The sequence below is a fragment of the Ceratotherium simum genome, chromosome 30, assembly GCF_057802395.1.
Source record: "Ceratotherium simum simum isolate JZ-2026a chromosome 30, ASM5780239v1, whole genome shotgun sequence".
Lineage (NCBI taxonomy): Eukaryota > Metazoa > Chordata > Mammalia > Perissodactyla > Rhinocerotidae > Ceratotherium > Ceratotherium simum.
In genome coordinates this window covers 16460032-16485283 of record NC_141929.1, presented here as the reverse complement: position 1 = coordinate 16485283, position 25252 = coordinate 16460032, and the positions used below count along the sequence as shown (strand labels likewise).

General features: G+C 46.0%; 1 protein-coding gene across 4 annotated transcripts in view; it reads left to right on the top strand.

Annotated features, from left to right (window-relative positions):
* ZFHX3 (zinc finger homeobox 3) overlaps positions 1-24635 on the top strand; it is a 243922-nt gene extending 219287 nt beyond the window's left edge. For all 4 annotated transcript variants that reach the window (XM_087420010.1, XM_087420012.1, XM_087420011.1 and 1 more), the window contains 5 exons: positions 215-348; positions 496-696; positions 10235-10337; positions 11662-17130; positions 21282-24635. In XM_087420010.1, the coding sequence (XP_087276136.1) occupies positions 215-348; positions 496-696; positions 10235-10337; positions 11662-17130; positions 21282-22948 (7574 nt within the window). In that variant the 3' untranslated portion in view covers positions 22949-24635. The remainder of the gene's footprint in view (positions 1-214; positions 349-495; positions 697-10234; positions 10338-11661; positions 17131-21281) is intronic.
* The last annotated feature ends 617 nt before the right edge of the window (positions 24636-25252 follow it).

The window sequence follows — 25252 nt, the reverse complement described above, 5'->3', positions numbered from 1 at the left end:
TAAAGTAGTGACAGAAATTCATGAGGGGGAAAAAGAAACACTTGCTTCTTTTCCAACATGCTTGATAAGTCAGTCCGGAAGCTCATCCTTCTTGAATTTCGGAGTTTTAAGAAAATCCTGTGCTATAAATGAATGTTGATTTTCACCCAACACAAACCCTCTGGGAGCTGGCCTGGTCTGGCTGCTATATTGCATCTTCTGCTTTTTCTTCCAGCATCGTCCAGCCAAGCAGAGAAGGAGCTGACAGATTCTCCTGCAACCTCCAAACGCATCTCCTTCCCAGGTAGCTCAGAGTCTCCTCTCTCTTCAAAGCGACCAAAAACATCTGAGGAGACCAAACCGGAGCAGGTGAGGCCAGAAGGGGCTCTAGTGCTGGTGGTGGGGAGTGTTTTAGACACCAGTGGGGAATGAAGTCTTGGGTGGGTGGGCTGGGGGCGGCCACACTTGCTGGTGGGAACTGAAGACTCAGCCAGAGGGTGGGTGTGTTCCCCACAGATGTACCAGTGTCCCTACTGCAAGTACGGCAACGCCGACATCAACCGGCTCCGGGTGCATGCCATGACGCAGCACTCAGTGCAGCCCATGCTTCGCTGCCCCCTGTGCCAGGACATGCTCAACAACAAGATCCACCTCCAGCTGCACCTCACCCACCTCCACAGCGTTGCGCCCGACTGCGTGGAGAAGCTCATTATGACGGTAAGGCAGCCGGGAGCAGGACCCTGTGGCTCTTCTTTCCCCAGGGGTCAAAGGTGATGCAGTAACATGAACAAGACACCATGTTGTTGGTCAAGAAAGCCAGTGTAGAGTTGGAAATGTCAAAAATGGTCCTAGTTCTGTGACCTTTGTTCTACTGTACCTGCCTTAGACTTGGCATGACCATGGTATGACTGTGGCCCAAAGGGCTGAATACTTATGTGTTTGTCAACCTTCCCTTATCACCCCCCACCGCCTGAGGGATGCAGAGGCCTAGATTAGCCAACCATTTATATGAAGAAATTGTTATCCAGATTCTCCAAACCTTTATTGAGCAAGTCCTGTTCTAGGTTGCTCTTATATTCATTATGTCACATTTTTATCTTCACAACAACCCTGTTTGAATAAAAGAAAAATTTTGACATATTTACCTTCACGGCTGAGGAAACTGAGGCTCAGAGAAGTTAACTGACTTGATGCCACTTGTAAGTGGCAGAGTTGAGATTTGAACCCACATTTTCCAGCTGTAGGAGTGTAGCCCTGTAACATGGGAGTTTCTCAAGTAGACACTTTTATTCTCGAAACAGGAAAATGGTCAGTTGGATAGCGCGTGTTGATTCATGACCAAGGGCCTTGCATTTTGAACATGATCTTGCTCCACCTGCAGGTTTTGAAAGCGTGTTCTAAGTGCCTCTGTAAACATGGCCCAAGAGGTTAGCATAAAGATTTAAGTCTAATTGTAACTTGAAAACTTTTCAAAATACTACAGGTGATCCTGATGTCCTACCTTCTGTCTGTGCTGGGGCTGTTGTGAAAGCCCTTCCTGATCACTAGAGGGACAACCACCAAAGAGAATTACTCTCACCTCTCACTTAATGGCAACAGTGGAGTAAAAAGAAGTTAATTGGATTGCCTTTTCATGTGAAGATTCCCAGAGAGGTAGTCTGTTCAGAATTTCACGTTATAACGTGCAGGTCACAGACATATAACCTGTAGGTATTTCCCATTCCATCTGGTTATGCAAAATTAAAGAATAATGTTGTAAGTTATGTGTAGTTGTGAGGAACATATAATTGATGATGCATCAGAACTTTGCCAGCCAGTGGGAAACTCAAAGGTGACCTAGCATGAGTTTCATTTCAGAGATCTTTTAAGTATAAATTCACTTTCCATGGTATTTTCAAGTAGATTGGTGAACATCGTTGAAAGATTCTCTGTAAGTGGAAACCTCCTTCTGTGGATGGGTGGGTTTGTATGTTACAGGTTTCCTTGGCATTCTCACCAGCCTTGGAAATAACAAGTGGGATTTTTTCAGGCCTCATCATACTTCCCATCGTATCACTGATAGCCTGGAACCAGGGGAGCCTGACGGTACAGAAAAAGATGTGGGAGGGAAGCATTTTCAATACTTAACTACATTTTTCTTTTGCTCAGGTGATTATATTTCCTGTTTAATATAAATCTGGTCTAGGAAATATGGGCCTATAGTAATCTGTATGACAGTTTCATTTATATATCCCTAGAGACTAGAGTGTAAATTACATTTCAAATATTCATTGTTTGTCATATTTTTATAACAGCAATAGTAAGGTACATTTCAAGTAGCGAGTCTGGTGGTCATTATGAACCTTCTTCATTTACCAACAGTCTTCAAGGGCAGGATGTTACTGTTGTGTTTGCTTGGATACCAATCCCTAAGATATTTCTGGGTATTACCCAGTAACTAGCACCTTCTCAAGCAGTGATTCTCAACCTTTTGGGAGACTCTGATACAAACGATTCAGTTTTTATGCACATTATGTCTGACAATCACTGTTAAGACCTCCATCAAGTATTCTGTGTATACAGAATTGTGTGTACAATGCCAGGAAGCATAAAGATACCCTAAAATTCATCCATAGAATGAGGTTAATAGACCCTGTTCTGGAAGAATCCTTGACAACATAATTATGTAGGAGAAACATGCTCCCTAAAAGGGCTGTGCTTGGCACCTTGTGCAGAAACGGCTGTGCACCTCATCTTTCCACAGCAGACACTGGAGATATTTTCTAGATGTTTCTGAAAAATGTGCAAATTGTGGGAAATATGCTGATGATAGGAAGTCGATTTGCTAGTAACAAGAGAAAGTTAATGGATTCAGAAATAAAGTTGAAAGTTGTGGGAAATGTAATCATTTGCATTGAGCTAAATGAAGCATTTCCACCTTGATCCTTTTGAACTAAAGGAAAAGATGAGTAACCAGCATTAGAGGGGAATTTGCGGCCACACCTCAGGGTGAACTCAGAATCCAGTTTGAGGACTGGACTACTGATCTGGTCTTTACCCTAACGAATCAAAACAGATGCCGCTGTTTGAAAAGTTTAGTATTAAGAACAGAATTTGCAATTGTTTTACAACCAAGTGATTATAATGAACCTGTGGTTAAAACCATGTCCCTGTAGGGTATTTTACTATAATTTTATTAGAAAATTGGCCATGGGAAAGTATCGGTTAGGTTTTCTGCCTATATATCTGTTTGTTCCTGGCTAACTGGAGCAGGAAACTCTGAAAACAGTGTAATGAGAAATGTCCCCCAAATCAGAGCTCCATTTTCTAAACCATATCATTAAGGAATGCCCAGTGTATGGACATTCATCCTCCAAGAGTAGAAAGTTAGGTCTGCTTTGTCCCTGAGTGGCTAGGGTGAATGGCAGTGAGAGGAGTGAATCTTCTTCCTTGCCAAACGGCTTGACTGAGTTAGCTGCCTTTGGCTGCAGAATAGGAAAAGTTGGCAAAATCCACCAGACAGACAATTCCTCGCAGACCTGGGGTGTGTCCAGGGTATCTAAAGCTATAAATTCTAGTAAATATTTTTTGTTATCTGGGTCCAAGGTCTCAGGATCTGGCTTGAAGTGGGTTTCAGTCCCTCTAAAAGTAAATTCCACTCTGATAAATGGAAATAGATTACTTTCTACACAATGTCTTTCCGTTCAGTTGTAAATGGAGAGTGTTTTGAGGAGGCTTCATTTAATAATACCTTATCAGACAGCTTTCAGGAACCTGCAGTGTCTAATATGTCTGTTGCTATGGTAACAGCTGCTTGCTTATGCTCTGCATCTCATATCTGTGTCTTCCATGGGCCCCCTTCTTTTTACTGATGAAGGGGCTTGAAAAATATTCTCCACTGGAAACAATTGTAGTTCTGGCCCTCCACCATGGAAACTGCACCCATAGCACTTCATTCTGCTTGGCCTATTGGAAATAGAGCTCCAAAGGGTGTCTTTACACATATCATATGAAAAAAGGAAATCTATAAAGCTTAAGGGCGATGAGACAAGTGCCCCTTCAGACCTGACTGAGCAGCCCACCTCCCATGTCAGTTCCACAGACCTCTCACCTATTTGCAGGGAAGTTAGAGATTTCAAATTGGTGGTGGGGATGTAGGAGCTGCTGCTCTGTGCCTTCATTTTCCCACTCTTTTGGGGAAGGAGGGTTGAGGGTGTGGGGGTCATGTTTCTGGTTCCTAAATAAGAATGGGAAAGACCACCTACCATGCATTTCAATACTCTTAAATTATTATAATTGATCACTGTCTTAAGTGACAAGGACACACCACTGGGATCCTGTAGCATTAATATGGGGAAATTGTTCCTCAATCACCTAACAAAATATGGCCTTACAGTGGAGTTGGGGATTGGCTCCTGAGCACCCAGGAATACCCTTTTCTCCAGCCCTTGTCTTTTCTCCCTCTGGTAGTTCTTAATGATTCTGTATTTTTTGTACATGCACAGATTTCCCTTCTCTGCTCCTGGCTCACTCGCTCGCTCTCTCGCTCGCACTCTCTTTCTCTCCCTCTCTCTCTCTCATAGGAGCAGCAGTTCAGTCAGTGTCTGTCTCGCTCTCTGGCTTGCTGTGTGCCTGTTCCTCTGAGTCTCTGGGACAGGCTGGCCGTCTGGCTTCCCACACTGGGGCTCTCTAGTGGCCGCTGGCCCTGAGGCTGTTGCACCCGCCTGGGTACCAGCTCTCTCACTTTGTCTCCATCTCAGAGGAAGGTAATGAAAATAATCGGGCTTCATTAATTCCAAGCCCTGTGAGATGATAGCCATTTGGATGGAGCCTGTTTGCCAATTAGATGGTCTAAATTAGAAGTGACCTTGGTATACTGCCCTGCTTCCCTCTCTGAGTCTAATGAAGCTTTTCTCTCCAATTCATTCTCCTTCTCAGCTCTCTTTTCTCCCTCTCACTCTGTGTGTATGCATGTGTGAGTGTGTGTGTGAGAGAGAGACAGAAAACTGTTCGTGTGTTTCCTATTCTCCTACCCACCTCCTTTTTCAGAATTTCTCATTCTTAGTTTTTAAAATCTGGTTCAGGGCTATGTTTGTTTCCGGCCTACATGAATGTTAACATGGCCCTGTAGTTTTTCCTCCTGGGTTTTATGTTTTTTTTTTTTTAAATGGATAGACAACCAGGTAGAAGACATTTTCGAAAGGAACGAGAGAGAAGCCAGGTCCTCTAGACTACATGGTCCTGGCACATTCGGAAGGTAGTAGAGGAAGGAAAAAGGCCTCTGCTGCCAAGAAGTGCCTTGGTTTGCTGGCTGTAGAAGGGCAGAGCCCAGCTAGCGGGCCCCAGCAGCCATCTAGGTATAGGAGAGGAAGTGAGCGACCAGGGTGTCACTGGAGAGGTAGGCTTTAGATCCACCACTAGCTAGAATGCTCAGCTCTGGAAGCAGTTGGGTTTTAACCTCATGCATAAATATTTTGAACAGAACAACACCTCACTCACAAGGATGTAGAGACTGGCCGGGTCTGTGCACGGAAGGCCTGTGTCTGAGGCTTTTCTTTTTTTTTTCCTTCTGAGGTTCTTCATTCTATTGATTTTCACTGAAAAGTGGAGGATCTGAGGCTTCCTTGGGAGTCTAGGTTTTGGCAAATGTATACTTTCACTTGGAACAGTGAGCCTTTCAGAAAGAAGACAAACAGTGCCAAGGCTGTAGGGCTGAGGGTCTCAGAGAAACAAGGTTCAATACTTTTTCTAAGAAAATATCTTTGCTTCCCAGCATGTGGAACTTGTTGGTTGCATTGATCTGACCTCAGACAGGGTGGCCTTGAGAGGTGAATTTGCATAAACAGTCCCGTAAGAACTTAGCTTGGCTGCTCAGGGTGTTGTATTTGGCCATTTCACATCTATGACCTGGAGAAAGCAAGGATGGGGAGAGGGCTCCTTATAATTCCAACTTCTTCTACCAAGAAAGAAGATACATTGGCCCCTGGTCATAGTGGGGACCAGACCCACCTCTAGGTCCCTGGATTTTATAAGGTGTGTCCTTGGGGCTTCAGGGTCCTCTCACCTCATAGAAACTTGAAAGGCATTAAATCATAATCCAAAATGATGGTGAACTGAACAAGAGGTAGGAACTAGGTATTTATGAACCCATGTTACCTCTCCTAGTAGTTCAAGGGCAATTAACTTGAGTGCATAGATTTCCCCCTAGGGAGTCTGTGATTTCCTGAAATTATCTGCAGTAGTCTAGGTGTGAAGAAGTCCTATTTTTCTAGGAGTCTACAACTTTAATCAGATTTTCTAAAGAGTTTATGATCTCTAAAAGGTTAATTATTCTGGAGTGTGAGCTTCTTGGGCACAAGGAGTTTGTCTAGCTCTATCTCACAAGCCTGCAGCACAGGGACCCTGTACAATGTTTAGTGAATGAGTCAAATGAATGGAAGAACAGAGTATCACTTGAGGTCCTTCCTTCTTAGCGACTAAGTTGTTTTGGAATTGCTTAAAGCTTGAAGCTTTTTAGTATCAGTGTGGAATTCTTTTATTTCTATTGTGATTTATGAGAATTGCTTAAACTTGAACATTTTCAGCATCAGAGCAGAACTTCACGTTTCTCTTGTGATATATGAGACATGTTTACTTGTTAGGAAGATATTAGAGCCACTATTTGTTTTCAGACTTTCAGCACCCCAGCTTAGATGATGGTTTCTTCCTGCATTCCCATCAACTCTGCATAGTCTGTGAGGAATGTAGTTGACTTGGCTCAGAAGGGTGGGAGGAACACATGTGGTATCTAGAAGATCACCATGGAACTGCCCTTTGCATGGGCAAGGCCAGTCTTAAGAGACCCAAATTCTGAGGAAGTCATGGCTCTAATCATTGAGTTTTCATACTAGAAAAACTTTGTTTTACTTTTGGTTAAAAGTCTGTTTTAATAGTCTCAGGTCCCCTCTATACATTAATGAGTGGAGTATGGGGGGCATAATTTAATATAATCAATGTTTATGGGTGTACATGTAGATTATTAGAAGAATCAACCTACATGGACGGTATAGTCAATGTAGAAAGTGTAGGTGTTTGGACTGATTGTGTACCATCATCTAGCCAAATCTAAAACTTTCTGTTTGGCTTTTGAGTCTGTGGATGGGGTAGGAGAATAGGTAGAGGGAGAGAGAGGGTGTGTGTTGTGTGTGTAGGGGAGCTGGTGGTGGGGTCCAGTTATTTGAGGGCCTCTGAGGCTTGGGCACATTTGGGATGGCTCTGGTTATGCTATAGCCAGGTCTTCTCCTCTCCTACACCTGCATGCTCCAGTGCTTCTAGCAAAAGGGAAGGTCTTTACAGAACTGTGCTCCACACAGTTGAGTGACTGCCTTTCCCCTGACTTTCAGCTGTCCATCCGAGACTGTGGCTGGATAGTCTGAACCTTTGACACAGTTTGGTAGCCAGATATATTGGAAAAGAAGGGAGATGCCAAGGTGGGTGTTGAAGGAGCTCTGCCTTTGGCCAACTCTCCTTTTCTTCAGTGAGCAGACTTCCTCGGTGAGCTGTTGGCAGGACTATATTTATGGCTCTTTACGAAAGACCATGCAAACTTTGAGTGAAAAGCTTTGGAAGTGGTAGGAGAGGGAGGAATGGACACAGGCATGGGAACATTAGTGTCTGAGAGCTGAATGGGGCCCTCCAGTAGCCTGTGCAGCAAGGCTTCCATTCTCAACCTCTCTGTTCAGACACATGTGCAGATAGACCCTATCAGAATTTCTAGATCCTTAGGATTCCCTTTAGACATGTTCCTCTTTGCCTTCTGGGAATTTCTTGCCTGTTAAAATTTTATACACCAAACCTTTTTTTTTCCCCCAGGGAGAGGTTGGGTATACTATCGATAAGATGATGCAGATAGATAAAAGTAATTACTTAAACACATATGGGGCAAGACTTACAGGTTTGGAGGCCCAGATTAAGATGCAGAGGAGCATGTGAGGTTGATGATTATATTTCGGGGAGAGTTAATTGATGGAAGGTGAAGGCAGACAAAGAACCGCTGCTTACTGCCTTCTTGAATCCCAATCAGGAATTATGATTAAAGTCGTGGCGAGACAACAGAGGGCTGATGAATTGGTGTCTTTTTTTTTTTCTTTTTTGCCGTCATTCACACTTGATTGACTTCAACCTTTCAAGTGCAAAAGTCTCTCTTTTCCATTATTATTCATAGCCATCTGAGTTTTTCTAATTAAAGTGTATGAAAACAATTACTGATCCATCGTACTGAGTCTGTTAGAGGGGATGTCTGCCTTACTGTAATGCGTATAAAAAGCCCACAGTTTTCTATAATGATGTGCAGCTGAGGTGTTAGATAATTTTATTCTTTTTTACTCTGTAGGGCTTTTTTTTTTATTTCTCATGATTCATTTTTCATAATTCCTAAAGATCCCAGGAAAGGACTGATCCTGCAGCTACAACCGAGAAAGGAAGTGGGGGAGCAGTCTTTTTTCCTTTCCCTTTCTCCCTGTTCTTGCCCCCAACCTCGTGCTCCCCCTCGGCTGAGGACTATAAATTAATCGGTGACCTTTCACTTCTTGGATTCCCGCTGGACTCCCCAACCACACTGGTCAGAAATGCTTTCTATTAAAAAGAAAATAGATGGAATGAGTTTGGCAATCTCTGCTCCATTCCTAACGATTCATCAACAGCTAGTCTTAACCAGCTGCCGACGAGCTTTGTATGAAGGTACAGACATCTGTGAGAGCAGGGATTCTGTGTCATGCACGTTCACCTGCCACGCACCTGCTCTGCGTCAACACGAAGTTTCTCAGAACCCTTCTCCATAGTGCCTGTTGCTTAATTTTTGCACCTATTGGCATCCGGGTTGCTGAAATTGTTCTAATACCCCTAAATGTGTTGGGGAGTTACCTTTTTGGTATTTATGGGGACAGTTGTCTGGGTTTCCTTTCAGAGTTGAGCCTATCACTGATGATTCTAGTGAACATGTCAGCAGCTGTTTTGAGCGAGGGAGGCCAGGACTTTCAAACCATTAACAATTAATAAAAATTTATTTAAAATATTTAATTTTGAACAGTAATCTGGGTGTTCCAATCTTTGCAACAGCAAGTGAAGATATTATCGTGATATTCGTGTTTGATGGGAAAATAATGCCTCCAAGTGGGGTGGACACCATGTAGAAAGATTAGTGGTGACCATAGTTTCTGTTCCTGTAACTGTAGGTCAGTTTCTTTCTCAGGCTGTCATCAAACAGGGAATGATTTCTAATTCATTTGGGATTATCATCACCAACTACCTTTCCACCCTATAGCAGGCAAAGGGATACTGCTTATTTTTAAATGAAGAACCTTTATCCTTATATTGGATATTGAAAGCTGCTCATCACATTAACATAGGGCAAATGGTAACTTGTTTGGATAAGCTTCTGGCCAGATGGCAGGGAAGCCTAGAGAAATGTCTAAGGATCTGACCTAAAATTGTAGCTCTTTTGATCCAGGCTAATTCTGGAATTGCTCTATTAGGAAACAGTGGCCCTGGTCAAGGTGGGGCTGCTGTGTTGTAGAATGCTGTGCAGGGCACCTTCTGTGGCTGGGACACTGGCCCAGAGGTTCCCTCTGATGCCATTTACCTGGTCAGAGACTCTGGAAGAAATCCTGGCTTAAGTGAGTCATAAGAAATGCTCGTTTGCACTTGATCTCAGCTCATAAAGGGTTACAAAATGTTGTTTCCTGGAAAATCTGCCAACGTGTCTGCATGTCCTTAGCCTTCCCTTTGTTCTCTTCTTCTTACCCTTTCCTTCGCTCTTATTCCCTCCTCTTCGTGCCTGAATACATTTTGAAAACAGTACTACAATGCTCCCTGCTTCAAGATTACAGTGTACTTTACTAGGTATGATTTAATTAGGGCCCTTATTATGTTTTCAGCAGCTTAAGGTGGGCCTTTCAACTTATCTACCTAATTGGTTGCACAAGAAGTTTCACAGCCCATGACAAAACATTGTCAGTGATCAAAGTCAAAATTCTGCATAAAGGAAAAATATTAATAATAAGATTATTCTTCAAGTGTGCACTGCTAATTATGTCCAGAATGTAACCGTAGAAACACTTTTGACTGATGTGAGCTTTGTCTAATAAACATGAATCTTCAGTGAGCTATGAAAAATGATACCTCCAGCTTTACACTGGTGAAGGCTAATTTTGCTTATTAAATAATTTTTACACATTTCTCTCTTTTGTGTCTCTTTCCTCTCCCTTTGACTCTCATTTCTCTGCCTCTCGCTCCTCAGGTGACCACCCCTGAGATGGTGATGCCCAGCAGCATGTTCCTCCCAGCGGCTGTTCCAGATCGAGAAGGGAACTCCAATTTGGAGGAGGCAGGAAAGCAGCCTGGTTAGTGTCATTATTCTTGACCCCTGGGAATAGAAACAAGGAAATCTCAGGCCACAATTTTCACGGAGTGAGAGTACCAAGAATCCTTGAGGATACTCCTTAGCTGAATGTAACTGATCAAGAGATGAGGGGCACTGTTGTCAGCTACTTTATTCGCTGATTCTTGGCAGGTATTTGTATACTATTTATATGGTTTAAAGTGAGAGAAAATCAGGTGAGAACCAGTGGGATTTTCGTGGACACATATTCCCTTAGACTACACATGTCAGAGTGAATAACCAGCGACTCAGTCAATAGACCCATGACTCACCATCCTATGCCATTAAACACTCCATCTCCGAGGACTTAATTACTAGGGACTTGTGGAGCACTTGGGTGATTTCAGGCCACTGGGTTAGTTGTCTTTCTAGGAGCTGCCTCTGCACAAAGTTCTTTGAGTCTTCTGGGATTGCCTTAGGATGCAGCAGAGAGTTGCATTTGGAAAGAACATTGTTATAGACATGGATGCTGCATAGTATAGTAGTGGTGCCCCACAGTGGTTCCTAGCTAGATGGATCATTAGACCTCCATTTATGAGGCTCTCCTACATCTTCGACCTCTTGTCAGCAGCTAAGATTTAAGTTAGGAAGAGTTCAGCCACACTACTGCCCCACCTCTTCCCTTGTGACTTTTCCATATTAGGCAGTGGACAGCTGACTTGAAAAAGGGTCAGAATATTTATGGGTGTGATGATCTCACTGTAGAAAAAAATTTGAATGTATTTTCATAATTGGCCATTTGAATGTTCATTGCTTCAATAGAGATGACAGCCAAAAGTCACATTATAACAAGAAATTAAATGCCAAAAAAAATATATTCCAAAATTTCTTATATTACAATGGACAGTGGTTCTCATAAATTCCCTGCAACTTAGGACAGCATTATTTCACATATTCTACAATTCAGATCCGTGTAAAAAGGGAATCCAGTCTAAGATCAATAATCTTCAAACCAGTTCTTGAGAATTTGAGGATTCTGAGTCAGTCAATTCAATACTGTTTAAAAGACAGATCTGTGATATGATACAGGCCTATTATGAGTTGAAACTTTCGTATTTCCTTTTCTTCCTCTCTGTTCATGTGTACCTGCTTATAATGTGTACTCTATTGCTGGGAAGGAGAAAGTGGGAGGCTGTGTGGAGAGTTTGTGTTCAAGTTGGGTATTTCCCTCCTCATCATATTATGTGTTTGTGAGACCTTGCTAGGTAGACAGCTCTGGGTGCCATCCTTGAAACAAAGCCTTCTTTATCATTGGGCTTGATGGTTTTTTTTTTTTTTTTTTCCAGAAACCTCAGAGGATCTAGGAAAGAACATCTTGCCCTCAGTGAGCACAGAGCACAGTGGAGATTTGAAACTCTCTCCTGCTGACCCAGGGTCTGTGAGAGAAGACTCAGGCTTCCTATGCTGGAAGAAGGGGTGCAACCAGGTTTTCAAAACTTCTGCCACTCTTCAGACGCACTTCAATGAGGTTCACGCCAAGAGGCCTCAGCTGCCTGTGTCAGATCGCCATGTGTACAAGTATCGCTGTAATCAGTGCAGCCTGGCTTTCAAGACCATTGAAAAGCTACAGCTCCATTCTCAGTACCACGTGATCAGAGCTGCCACCATGTGCTGTCTTTGTCAGCGCAGTTTCCGAACTTTCCAGGCTCTGAAAAAACACCTTGAGACAAGCCACCTGGAGTTGAGTGAGGCCGACATCCAGCAGCTTTATGGTGGCCTTCTGGCCAATGGGGACCTCCTGGCAATGGGAGACCCCACCCTGGCCGAGGACCACACCATAATTGTTGAGGAAGACAAGGAGGAAGAGAGTGACTTGGAAGATAAGCAGAGCCCAACGGGCAGTGACTCTGGGTCGGTACAAGAAGACTCCGGCTCAGAGCCAAAGAGAGCTCTACCTTTCAGAAAAGGCCCCAACTTCACCATGGAAAAATTTCTAGACCCTTCTCGCCCTTACAAGTGTACAGTCTGCAAGGAATCTTTCACTCAAAAGAATATCCTGCTAGTGCACTACAATTCTGTCTCCCACCTACATAAGTTAAAGAGAGCCCTTCAAGAATCGGCAGCTGGTCAGCCAGAACCCACCAGCAGCCCAGACAACAAACCGTTTAAGTGTAACACTTGTAACGTGGCGTACAGCCAGAGTTCCACTTTGGAGATCCACATGAGGTCTGTGCTACATCAAACCAAAGCCCGGGCAGCCAAGCTGGAGGCTGCAAGTGGCAGTAGCAATGGGACTGGGAACAACAGCAGTGTCTCCCTGAGCTCCTCCACCCCAAGTCCTGTGAGCACCAGTGGCAGTAACACCTTTACCACCACTAATCCAAGCAGTGCTGGCATCACTTCGAGCTCCAGCTTACTGAGCCAAGTGTCCACTGAAAGTGTAGGGCTGCCGCCCCTGGGGAATCCCATTGGTGCCAATATTGCTTCCCCTTCAGAGCCCAAGGAGGCCAATCGGAAGAAGCTGGCAGATATGATTGCATCCAGGCAGCAACAGCAGCAGCAGCAGCAGCAACAGCAGCAGCAGCAACAAGCACAGACACTGGCCCAGGCCCAAGCTCAAGTTCAAGCTCACTTGCAGCAGGAGCTGCAGCAGCAGGCTGCCCTGATCCAGTCTCAGTTGTTTAACCCCACCCTCCTTCCTCACTTCCCCATGACCACTGAGACCCTGCTGCAGCTGCAGCAGCAGCAGCATCTCCTCTTCCCCTTCTACATCCCCAGTGCTGAGTTCCAGCTCAACCCCGAGGTGAGCTTGCCGGTGACGAGTGGGGCAATGACACTGACTGGGACAGGCCCAGGCCTGCTGGAAGATCTGAAGGCTCAGGTTCAGATCCCACAGCAGAGCCACCAGCAGATTCTACAGCAGCAGCAGCAACAGCAGCAGCAGCAGCAACAACAAAGCCAGCTCCCTCTGTCCCAGAGTCACTCTGCCCTCCTACAGCCAAGCCAGCACCCAGAGAAGAAAAACAAATTGGTCGTCAAAGAAAAGGAAAAAGAGAGCCAGAGGGAGAAGGACAGTGCCGAGGGAGGAGAGGGCAACGCGGGACCAAAGGAATCGCTGCCAGATGCCTTGAAGGCCAAAGAGAAGAAAGAGTTGGCACCAGGGAGTAGTTCTGAGCCTTCCATGCTTCCTCCACGCATCGCCTCAGATGCCAGGGGGAATGCCACCAAGGCCTTGCTGGAGAACTTTGGCTTTGAGCTGGTCATTCAGTACAATGAGAACAAGCAGAAGGTGCAGAAGAAGAATGGGAAGACCGAACAGGGAGAGAATCTAGAAAAGCTTGAGTGTGATTCCTGTGGCAAGTTGTTTTCCAACATCTTGATTTTAAAGAGTCATCAAGAACATGTTCATCAAAATTACTTTCCGTTTAAACAGTTGGAAAGGTTTGCCAAACAGTACAGAGAGCACTACGATAAACTGTACCCCCTGAGGCCCCAGACCCCAGAGCCACCGCCACCTCCCCCTCCACCCCCACCACCCCCTCTTCCTGCAGCACCGCCTCAGCCAGCTTCCACGCCAGCCATCCCTGTGTCGGCCCCACCCATCACTTCACCTACAATTGCACCCGCCCAGCCATCTGTTCCACTCACCCAGCTCTCCATGCCCATGGAACTGCCTATCTTCTCGCCGCTGATGATGCAGACAATGCCACTGCAGACCTTGCCAGCTCAGCTGCCCCCCCAGCTTGGACCCGTGGAGCCTCTGCCTGCTGACCTGGCCCAGCTCTACCAGCATCAGCTCAATCCAAGCCTGCTCCAGCAGCAGAACAAGAGGCCTCGCACCAGGATCACAGATGACCAGCTCCGAGTCTTGCGGCAGTATTTTGACATTAACAACTCCCCCAGTGAAGAGCAGATCAAAGAGATGGCAGACAAGTCCGGGTTGCCCCAGAAAGTGATCAAGCACTGGTTCAGAAACACTCTCTTCAAAGAGCGGCAGCGTAACAAGGACTCCCCTTACAACTTCAGCAATCCTCCTATCACCAGCCTGGAGGAGCTCAAGATCGACTCCCGGCCCCCTTCACCTGAGCCTCAGAAGCAGGAGTACTGGGGAAGCAAGAGGTCTTCAAGAACAAGGTTTACTGACTACCAGCTGAGGGTTCTACAGGACTTCTTTGATGCCAATGCTTACCCAAAGGACGATGAATTTGAGCAACTGTCTAATTTACTGAACCTTCCAACCCGAGTCATAGTAGTGTGGTTTCAAAATGCCCGACAGAAGGCCAGGAAAAACTATGAGAATCAGGGAGAGGGCAAAGATGGAGAGCGGCGTGAGCTTACAAATGATAGGTACATCCGAACGAGCAACCTGAACTACCAGTGCAAAAAATGCAGCCTGGTGTTTCAGCGCATCTTTGATCTCATCAAGCACCAGAAGAAGCTGTGTTACAAGGATGAGGATGAGGAGGGGCAGGATGACAGCCAAAATGAGGATTCCATGGACGCCATGGAAATCTTGACACCCACCAGCTCCTCCTGCAGCACCCCGATGCCCTCACAGGCTTACAGCGCCCCAGCTCCGTCAGCTAATACAGCTTCCTCTGCTTTCTTGCAGCTTACAGCAGAGGCTGACGAACTGGCCACCTTTAGTTCAAAAACAGAGGCGAGTGATGAGAAACCAAAGCAGGCTGAACCTCCCAATGCACAGCCAAATCAAACCCAAGAAAAGCAAGGACAACCAAAGGCAGAGCTGCAGCAGCAAGACCAGCCTGAGCAGAAGACAAACGCAGCCCAGCAAAAGCTCCCACAGCTGACTTCCCCGCCTTCGTTACCACAGCCTCCTCCACAAGCGCCGCCCCCTCAGTGTCCCTTACCCCAGTCGAGCCCCAGTCCTTCCCAGCTCTCCCACCTGCCCCTCAAGCCCCTCCACACGTCAACTCCTCAACAGTTGGCAAACCTACCTCCTCAGCTAATCCCCTACCAGTGTGACCAGTGTAAGTTGGCATTTCCATCATTTGAGCACTGGCAGGAGCATCAGCAGCTTCACTTCCTGAGTGCACAGAACCAGTTTATCCACCCCCAGTTTTTGGACAGGTCACTTGATATGCCTTTCATGCTGTTTGACCCTAGTAACCCACTCCTGGCGAGCCAGCTGCTCTCTGGGGCCATACCTCAGATTCCAGCAAGCTCGGCCACTTCTCCTTCAACTCCAACCTCCACGATGAACACTCTGAAGAGGAAGCTGGAGGAAAAGGCCAGTGCGAGCCCTGGAGAAAATGACAGTGGGACGGGAGGAGAAGAACCTCAGAGAGACAAGCGTTTGAGGACAACTATTACACCAGAGCAGCTAGAAATTCTCTACCAAAAGTATCTATTGGACTCCAATCCAACCAGAAAGATGTTGGATCACATTGCACATGAGGTGGGCTTGAAGAAACGTGTGGTACAAGTCTGGTTTCAGAACACCCGAGCCCGGGAAAGGAAAGGACAATTCCGGGCTGTGGGCCCAGCCCAGGCCCATAGGAGATGCCCTTTTTGCAGAGCACTCTTCAAAGCTAAGACTGCCCTCGAGGCTCATATCCGGTCCCGTCATTGGCATGAAGCCAAGCGAGCTGGCTACAATCTAACTCTGTCTGCAATGCTGTTAGACTGCGATGGGGGACTCCAAATGAAAGGAGATATTTTTGATGGAACTAGTTTTTCCCACCTACCCCCAAGCAGTAGTGATGGCCAAGGTGTTCCCCTCTCGCCGGTGAGTAAAACCATGGAGTTGTCTCCCAGAACACTTCTTAGCCCTTCTTCCATCAAGGTGGAAGGGATTGAAGATTTTGAAAGCCCCTCCATGTCCTCAGTTAATCTAAACTTTGACCAAACCAAGCTGGACAACGACGACTGTTCCTCTGTCAACACGGCAATCACAGATACCACTACTGGAGATGAGGGCAACGCAGATAATGACAGTGCGACGGGAATAGCAACTGAAACCAAATCCTCTTCTGCGCCCAATGAAGGGTTGACCAAAGCGGCCATGATGGCAATGTCCGAGTATGAAGATCGGTTGTCATCCGGTTTGGTCAGCCCAGCCCCGAGCTTTTACAGCAAGGAATATGACAATGAAGGTACAGTGGACTACAGTGAAACCTCAAGCCTTGCAGACCCCTGCTCCCCGAGTCCTGGTGCAAGTGGGTCAGCAGGCAAATCTGGAGACAGCGGGGATCGGCCCGGGCAGAAACGTTTCCGCACTCAAATGACCAATCTGCAGCTAAAGGTCCTCAAGTCATGCTTTAATGACTACAGGACACCCACCATGCTAGAGTGTGAGGTCCTGGGCAATGACATTGGACTGCCAAAGAGAGTTGTTCAGGTCTGGTTCCAGAATGCCCGGGCAAAAGAAAAGAAGTCTAAGTTAAGCATGGCCAAGCATTTTGGTATAAACCAAACAAGTTATGAGGGACCCAAAACAGAGTGCACTTTGTGTGGCATCAAGTACAGCGCTCGGCTGTCTGTACGTGACCATATCTTTTCCCAACAGCATATCTCCAAAGTTAAAGACACCATTGGAAGCCAGTTGGACAAGGAGAAAGAATACTTTGACCCAGCCACTGTACGTCAGTTGATGGCTCAACAAGAGCTGGACCGAATTAAAAAGGCCAATGAAGTCCTTGGACTGGCAGCTCAGCAGCAAGGGATGTTTGACAACGCCCCTCTTCAGGCTCTTAACCTTCCTACGGCATATCCAGCGCTCCAGGGCATTCCTCCTGTGTTGCTCCCTGGCCTCAACAGCCCCTCCTTGCCGGGCTTTACTCCATCCAACACAGGTGGGTTCTGCTCTAGGTGATCCTTTCAGCATTAAATAGCTGTCCGGTTAATGCTTTGTTCTGTGGCTACCACCCAAACCCTCTGAGCACTGAGCAGATAGATAGGAAGCTTCCCTCTCTAGTTTTCTAACAGTACTAAAACTTCAGGTCCCTTCTGTTGAGTCTCGCTGGACCTGTGGTGTACAAGGTTCTTTGACTTCCCAGTTCAGGGATGGGACCTCCTGCTTGGAACAATCTCCTCTGAAACCATTCTTATGTCCTGTGTTCAATAGCACAACCAGGGTGTGTGCTAGAGGGAAGAACTTGAGGGTCCTGGTATACTAGATCCTGGGGTATCTTCAAGAAAGAAGTTTCCATCATAGACCCTTCTATTCAGTCCTTGTGGAAATGCCAATCCCATCTAGATATTTGTTGAAAATATAAGACTTGAATATCTTAGCTAGTTCTGGATTGTGCCCTATGGAAACTGGTTCAAGAGAATTTAAATCAACTCGCTGCCCTCACCAGTGGTCCCTGCCCCCTTTTTTAGAGAGCTACTCTGGAAGGAGAACTGTTATCAAGAAGAACCTCTGTTGATGTAAAGATGGTGGATCTTTACTCCTGGGGTTCTCTTCTCGCTAGAACAACAGTGGCTACGTTAGTTTGTAATGAGACTGCCTTTGTACTTGAATGCACTGACCAGGAGTCTTGTATTGGGCAATGTGTGTCTGAATTTTGACATGTTTGTGTTAGTCCTCCAGACAGACAAAAAATGTTAATGGTCACTTTTAGGGGTACCCAATCACGCCTTCACTTCCTTTTTCCGATCTCCCTTTCTTTGCTCCTCCCAACCCACTAATGCAGAGTCATACACTTGGTACTCTTATTTTTCCACTTAACAGGGAGTTTCGCAGTTCTTCCTTTGTACCTCTCTTTTGTTCCTCTTCCTCTGTCCTCACACCTCTTCTCAATTTAGGAAATCCAGCTGCCTTTCCTAAATTGGACCTTTACCTCCAGGATCTTGTGAGACTTAGGCACAAGTCAGCAAATTACCCCCATGGGCTTCATTGACCAGTGCACATTCACCAAAGGAGAGTCCCCTCAGACTGCATCCTTGCCCTCAAAACATGTCCCTGTTCCCAGGGGTTGAAGCAGTTCTGCTGTTTCCCAGAGCAATCCTGGTTTCTGGTTGAATTAAGTCCAAGTTTTACAGTTTGGGCTGTGTTTTACAGAACATGAGGCTACCACATTCCTGGTCAGAAATTCCTTATCCATATAGAAGAACAAGAAAAGAAAGCATTAAGATGTAGAAGTCGTTGCTTATATGTGTTGGCAAGTAATGTCACAGAATGATACTAAAGCTAGCTAGACATAAGCCAAGAAAGAAGCTACGGAAAGTGGCCAGGCATTGAATTACCCTTGTTGCCCAAGACCTTGGCAGAGGGGCCTGGGAAGGCCCATATTTCATAATAATGTGAAAAAATTAGAATCAGAATGTCTGATCTATTCCCCTTGTTTTACAGATGAGAAAACTGAGGCCCAGAGAGGTCAAGACCATTCAGCAAGCTAGGGTAGGAGCCAGAGCTCCCACCCAGGCCTCCAGGCTCCCAGTGCTATGTGCTCCTTCCACAACACCCAATATGAGCCAGTCAGTCAACAGGTATATGTTTAGTGCTAATCAGGTTCTGACCACTTAGAGTGGACTCAAGGTAGAAAGATATGCTCTTATTTAAGGCAGCCAGGTGTGCCCCAGTTACCACCACCTCACTGTACCGTAGCTCACAGGAGCACTGGATCTGGAATAGGAGGGAAGGAACTTGTATTTAATATGTCAGGCTCAACGGTAAGCTCTTTCCATATGACCTTTCATTTAATCCATACAACCATCTATTGAGGAAAGCTAAGGTTCCAAGCAGCCAACTAATGGGCCCAAGATCACACAGCAGATGTGTGTCAGCCACAATCCATATCGCCTCAGTCTGACTCCAGAGGTGCGTGACAGAGTCTCGGGGGTGAAGTGCCTTGGTTGGTTCTCATCTTACAGATGAGAAAACTGAGGCTACAGAATTATTGTGAGAATGTATTGAGCTACTGTATCAAACGTGGCTAGTGCAGAGCTTAGTAAATAGCAGGAGTTCAGTAAATATCTCTTCAAATTTGAATCTCTTATGTGGACTGTCAGTTCAAGATACAGAAAGTCAGTTTAAGGTCTTCTGATCTAGATCTCTCTCCTGAAAGCCTGATGCCATAGGGATGGGGAAATCTCTAGATGTTCCTTCCTTGCCCCGCTGATCTTTTGGCTCTGGCTCCAACCTAAAACTTGGAGCAGGCCCGGTGCCTAGAGGTGGACAGAAAGAGCCACGTCCCAAGTTTAGAATTCATAATCTGTTCCGTCTCCACCTCATCTGTGCCGATTTAAACCAACAAGCCTTTACTGAGTTCTTCTGAGTCAGACACCGCTTCTCCTCTGGTTTCAGTCCCTTATGTGCATTGAGGAAACTGGATGACTTAATCTCAGTGGTCCCTTTCTGCTGTTTTGGAAGAGTAGATTAATGATGCTGTGCAATGCTGAGGGAAGCATCCTCCTTGTCTATCCAAGCGTTAATGGATGTTTTTCTGGGATTGGTAACTTGAGGCAACCTTGCTCTCTTCATCATCTGAAGTTTGAGGGTTTTTAAATGCAGTGTGATAGCCCAGGAGACACTGCACCACTGTAGCCAGAAGTCAACATCGTCTTCACCCAGGTCTGGGCTTCAGAGTGGTTTTTCTCATGAGGACAGTGTCGTGTTATAGCACCCCCTACCCCAGCTTTCTGGCAGAAGGTGGTCCAGATGAAGTAGGGGCTATAGGATTTTTGATTTTACATTTTGGTGCCCTGTAAAGTGAAGGGATGTACAATGTACTGTCTGGTTTCTTGGGTGTGGTGAATGTAAAGGTGATCCGAGGGCTGCTGCCTGTGAACTCTTCTCAACTCCTGTCTTTTCTCAGCATGTCATCATCTAGCACATCCTGCCCCCCCAACAATGTTATCCTTCCCCACCACATTGCTAGTCTTAATGCACCTGCAGCTTGATGTACCAGCAGCAGTATCATCATCTTCCATCACCCTGGAACACAAGACTCAAACCAGGAGATGGCTATGGGTCAGAGAAGATATTAGGCTCTGGGCTGGGTGGAGGCTTTACAGGTAGTGGGTAGATTAGGCCTGAGTGTGATTGAGGATGGGGCTGTCCCCCATGTGGGCCTGGTGACATGGTCAAAGACCTTTGCCACTCATAAGCAGTGGTGCTTGGAGTAGGTTTCAATGTCTTAGGAATTGGTAACACCTAATTTGGGCTGTTCTGTTTCTGACATGCTTTTCTCCTGTTCTGTGGCTGGCTTCTCAGGCATCTGCAGCCCCAGCCCTCCTGTATGTCATTCAAATAGGGGCAGGAGGAGAAAATGCTCATTTCTCCAGTGGACTCCAGAATCCTATTCCTAGCTGGATACATTTTTCAACAGATTTGTTAAAGCAGATCAGCTGAGCCAAGGCAGTGGAACAGTTTTCCCTAAATGGATTATTTTTATTTCTTCCCTCCTCTCTCTGCCTCCTAACACATCCATTCAGCTGCATCAGTGGAGGCCAGAGAGGCACACGTGTAGAGCCTGTTGTTTGATCACGTGCTTTGGGGGCCTGGCCAGATTTCTTGCTTTTGCTCTCTTCTCCTATTGCCTCTCTCCTCTGGAGAACTTCTGGTGGGACCTCTTGGCTGTACTATTTCTGTGGAGCTTTGATGAAGGCCTTTGGTTCAGATGGGTCCCAGCTGGAAACACATAGTTTGGGGGCCTCCAGACTACTTGCCTTGCGTGAAGTGAATGACATCTGAGAGCGCGCCAAATAAAATATGAACTAGTGGGTGTGGCACATTGGGCAGGAAGGTGTTGGAAGTTGTTTAGCTGAAAAGGGAATTATGGGAGCTGACCCAGGACTGTGTCCTGATTAGAATACAAGGCTATCCAACCCTGAGCCTGGCGGGACAGCTCTATTGAAAACATAGGTTTTGAGAGGATCCTTCAAGTTTAAACCTTGAGATCTCAGACTTTGTGCCAATGACACAGGTACAGCGTCTCGAGCTTCAGCTCACCACCCCAGACTGACACATGATTTCTCTACTTGTCTCCATTCCTTTCAGCTTTAACGTCACCTAAACCGAACTTGATGGGTCTGCCCAGCACAACAGTTCCTTCCCCTGGCCTCCCCACATCTGGATTACCAAATAAACCGTCCTCAGCGTCGCTGAGCTCCCCGACCCCAGCACAAGCCACCATGGCGATGGCCCCTCAGCAACCCCCCCAACCCCAGCAGCAGCAGCCACAGGTGCCGCCGCCGCCAGCAGCCCAGCCACCACCTGCACCACAGCTCCCGCCACAACAGCAGCCACAGCAACGCAAGGACAAAGACAGTGAGAAGGTAAAGGAGAAAGAAAAGGCACACAAAGGGAAAGGGGAACCCATGCCTGTCCCCAAGAAGGAGAAAGGAGAGGCCCCCACGGCCCCAGCCACGATCTCAGCCCCGCTGCCCACCATGGAGTATGCGGTGGACCCTGCACAGCTGCAGGCCCTGCAGGCAGCCTTGACTTCAGACCCCACAGCGTTGCTCACGAGCCAGTTCCTTCCTTACTTTGTACCGGGCTTCTCTCCTTATTACGCCCCCCAGATCCCTGGCGCCCTGCAGAGCGGGTACCTGCAGCCTATGTATGGCATGGAAGGCCTGTTCCCCTACAGCCCTGCGCTGTCACAGGCCCTGATGGGGCTGTCCCCGGGCTCCCTACTGCAGCAGTACCAGCAATACCAGCAGAGTCTGCAGGAGGCGATCCAGCAGCAGCAGCAGCGGCAACTACAACAGCAGCAGCAGCAGCAGCAGCAAAAAGTGCAGCAGCAGCAGCCCAAAGCAAGCCAAACCCCAGTCCCCCAGGGGGCTGCTTCCCCAGACAAAGACCCTGCCAAAGAATCCCCCAAACCAGAAGAGCAGAAAAACGCACCCCGTGAGGTGTCCCCCCTCCTGCCGAAACCCCCCGAAGAGCCAGAAGCAGAAAGCAAAAGTGCAGACTCCCTCTACGACCCCTTCATTGTTCCAAAGGTGCAGTACAAGTTGGTCTGCCGCAAGTGCCAGGCGGGCTTCAGTGACGAGGAGGCGGCGAGGAGCCACCTGAAGTCCCTCTGCTTCTTCGGCCAGTCTGTGGTGAACCTGCAAGAGATGGTGCTTCACGTCCCCACGGGCGGCGGCGGCAGTAGTGGCGGCGGCGGCGGCGGGAGTGGCGGCGGCTCGTACCACTGCCTGGCGTGCGAGAGCGCGCTGTGTGGGGAGGAAGCTCTGAGTCAACATCTCGAGTCGGCCTTGCACAAACACAGAACAATCACGAGAGCAGCAAGAAACGCCAAAGAGCACCCTAGTTTATTACCTCACTCTGCCTGCTTCCCCGATCCTAGCACCGCATCTACCTCGCAGTCTGCCGCTCACTCAAACGACAGCCCCCCTCCCCCGTCGGCCGCCGCCCCCTCGTCCTCCGCTTCCCCCCACGCCTCCAGGAAGTCTTGGCCGCAAGTGGTCTCCCGGGCTTCGGCCGCGAAGCCCCCTTCTTTTCCTCCTCTCTCCTCATCTTCAACGGTTACCTCAAGTTCATGCAGCACCTCAGGGGTTCAGCCCTCGATGCCAACAGACGACTATTCGGAGGAGTCTGACACGGATCTCAGCCAAAAGTCCGACGGACCGGCGAGCCCGGTGGAGGGTCCCAAAGACCCCAGCTGCCCCAAGGACAGTGGTCTGACCAGTGTAGGAACGGACACCTTCAGATTGTAAGCTTTGAAGATGAACAATACAAACAAATGAGTTTAAATAAAAAATTAATAACAAACCAATTTCAAAAATAGACTAACTGCAATTCCAAAGCTTCTAACCAAAAAAAAAAAAAAAAAGGAAAAAAAAGAAAAAGCGTGGGTTGTTTTCCCATATACCTATCTATGCCGGTGATTTTACATTCTTGTCTTTTCTTTTTCTTTTAATATAAAAAAAAAAAAAACCTTAACCCTGTTACATTGTGTCCTTTTGAAGGTACTATTGGTCTGGGAAACAGAAGTCCGCAGGGCCTCCCTAATGTCTTTGGAGCTTAAACCCTTGTATATTTGCCCCTTTTCAATAACGCCCCAAGTTGATAGCACAGAGGAGCCCGGCACGCACTGTATGGGAAAGCAGTCCACCTTGTTACAGTTTTAAATTTCTTGCTATCTTAGCATTCAGATACCAATGGCTTGCTAAAAGAAAAAAAGAAATGTAATGTCTTTTTATTCTCAGGTCAATCGCTCACACTTTGTTCTGTTTTCAGAATCATTGTTTTATATATATTATTTTTTCGGTTTGTTTTTGTTTTTGTTCCAGAAAAGATTTTTTGTTTTGTTAATTTAAAAACGGGCAGAAAGTATTCAAGAAAAACAATGTGAACTGCTTTAGCTTTCTGGGGATTTTAAGGATAGCTTTTCTGCTGAAGCCAATTTCAAGGGGAAAAGTTAAGCACTCCCACTTTCAGAAAAAAAAAAAAAAAAACCCCCCACACACAAAGAGTGTTGAGGACTTGTAGCTTAAAAAAAATAAGTTTTAAAAACTGACTTTCTGTATTTATGATAGATATGACCATTTTTGGTGTTGAGTAGATTGTTGCATTGGAAATGAACTGAAGCAGTATGGTAGATTTAAAAGGAAAAAAAAAAAACCTTTTGTGTACATTTAGCTTTTTGTATGGTCCAGCTGACAGCTCCTCATTTGATGTTGTCTTGTTCATTCCTAGCAGATAGATTGCAATCCGTTGATTCGCCTAAGCTTTTCTCCCCTTTGTCCTTTAATTCCACTTTCTCTTTCCTCCTCCCACCTCCCATTCTATAATCTCCCACTTAAGGTAGCTGCCTTCATTTCTTAGAGGGTAGCTGCAGAATTATTTTATAAAACTAAAGAAAGAATTTCAAAGGGTCCTAGGGGTCATTAGGATCCTCAAAGATTATTTTTGGTTGGGGAGTTGAAACTTTTTAAAGGCATATAATTCTAGTTACCCATGTCTGATAGCCTTGTGCATTTATTTTTTATTTATCCTTCCTTTGGCTTTTCTTTTCACTTCTTTTCCTCCTTGTTTGGTAGATGCTTCAAATATTCTTTTCCTAAACTAAAGCATTTGTTTCGGTTTGTGTAATTGGGCTGTGTGCTTTCCTTTTCTAAAAAAGTTTTTGGTTAGGGGTTTGGTCTTTGTTTTTGTTTTGTTTTCTTTCCTCTCTCAGAAAAAGAAATTTCATGCTTTAAATAAAATCCAAAGACACACCCTTTCACTGCTGATGCAGAAAAAAGGGAAAGGGTTCTTGTTACTTGAGAATTTGTTTCTGATTTAAACAAACAAGACTTAGTTTAATAAAAGAAAGAGTAAAACAAAAGATTCCCAGGTTGTTATGTGCTTCTTCTGCAAGCAGAGAGGCATCTCTGTTAATGACAATTCCATATACCAAAAGACACATTTTTTACTTCAAAGTTTTGTCCTTGTGTTAGGCAGTCTGAGCGGCAAGTGATCCAGAGCGCAGCCAACAAAGAAGCAGATAGCAATGTACAGAGAGCAAAAAAAGAACCGTATGTGCGGCACTTGTGTTTATGTTAATATCTGTATTCCTGTAACACACAACACAATACAACATACACCCTTTCTCATCTTAAAAAAATGGCCTGAACTTTGAAAGGAAAACTTTGTGCTGCTAAAACGTAGATTTTGGAGACAAATAGATGCTTTGCTGTTTCTCTTTCATAGCCAAACATCAACAGAAACAATCTCCCCTTGCCCTGAAAGTGTGAAATCCTTCTTCCCTTCATTCTCTTCCTTATGTTTCAAAAGGGAACTTTGAAGACTGTGAATGCAGGTTCCATTGGTCACCTTTCGGGCTTCTTTCCCCAGTGCTGAAGCCACTCATCGACTTTGCAAAAAGACTGGAGCATTCCAAGATCTGAAAATGGATTTCTTTTTTTCTTTTTTCTCTTTTTCTTTTTTAGCCGGGACTATTTTATTTTTATGAATTTGTTTTTAGTTAATGCAAGAGTAGATCCTGAACTGTTGTACATATTTCTAACTAGGCTGAT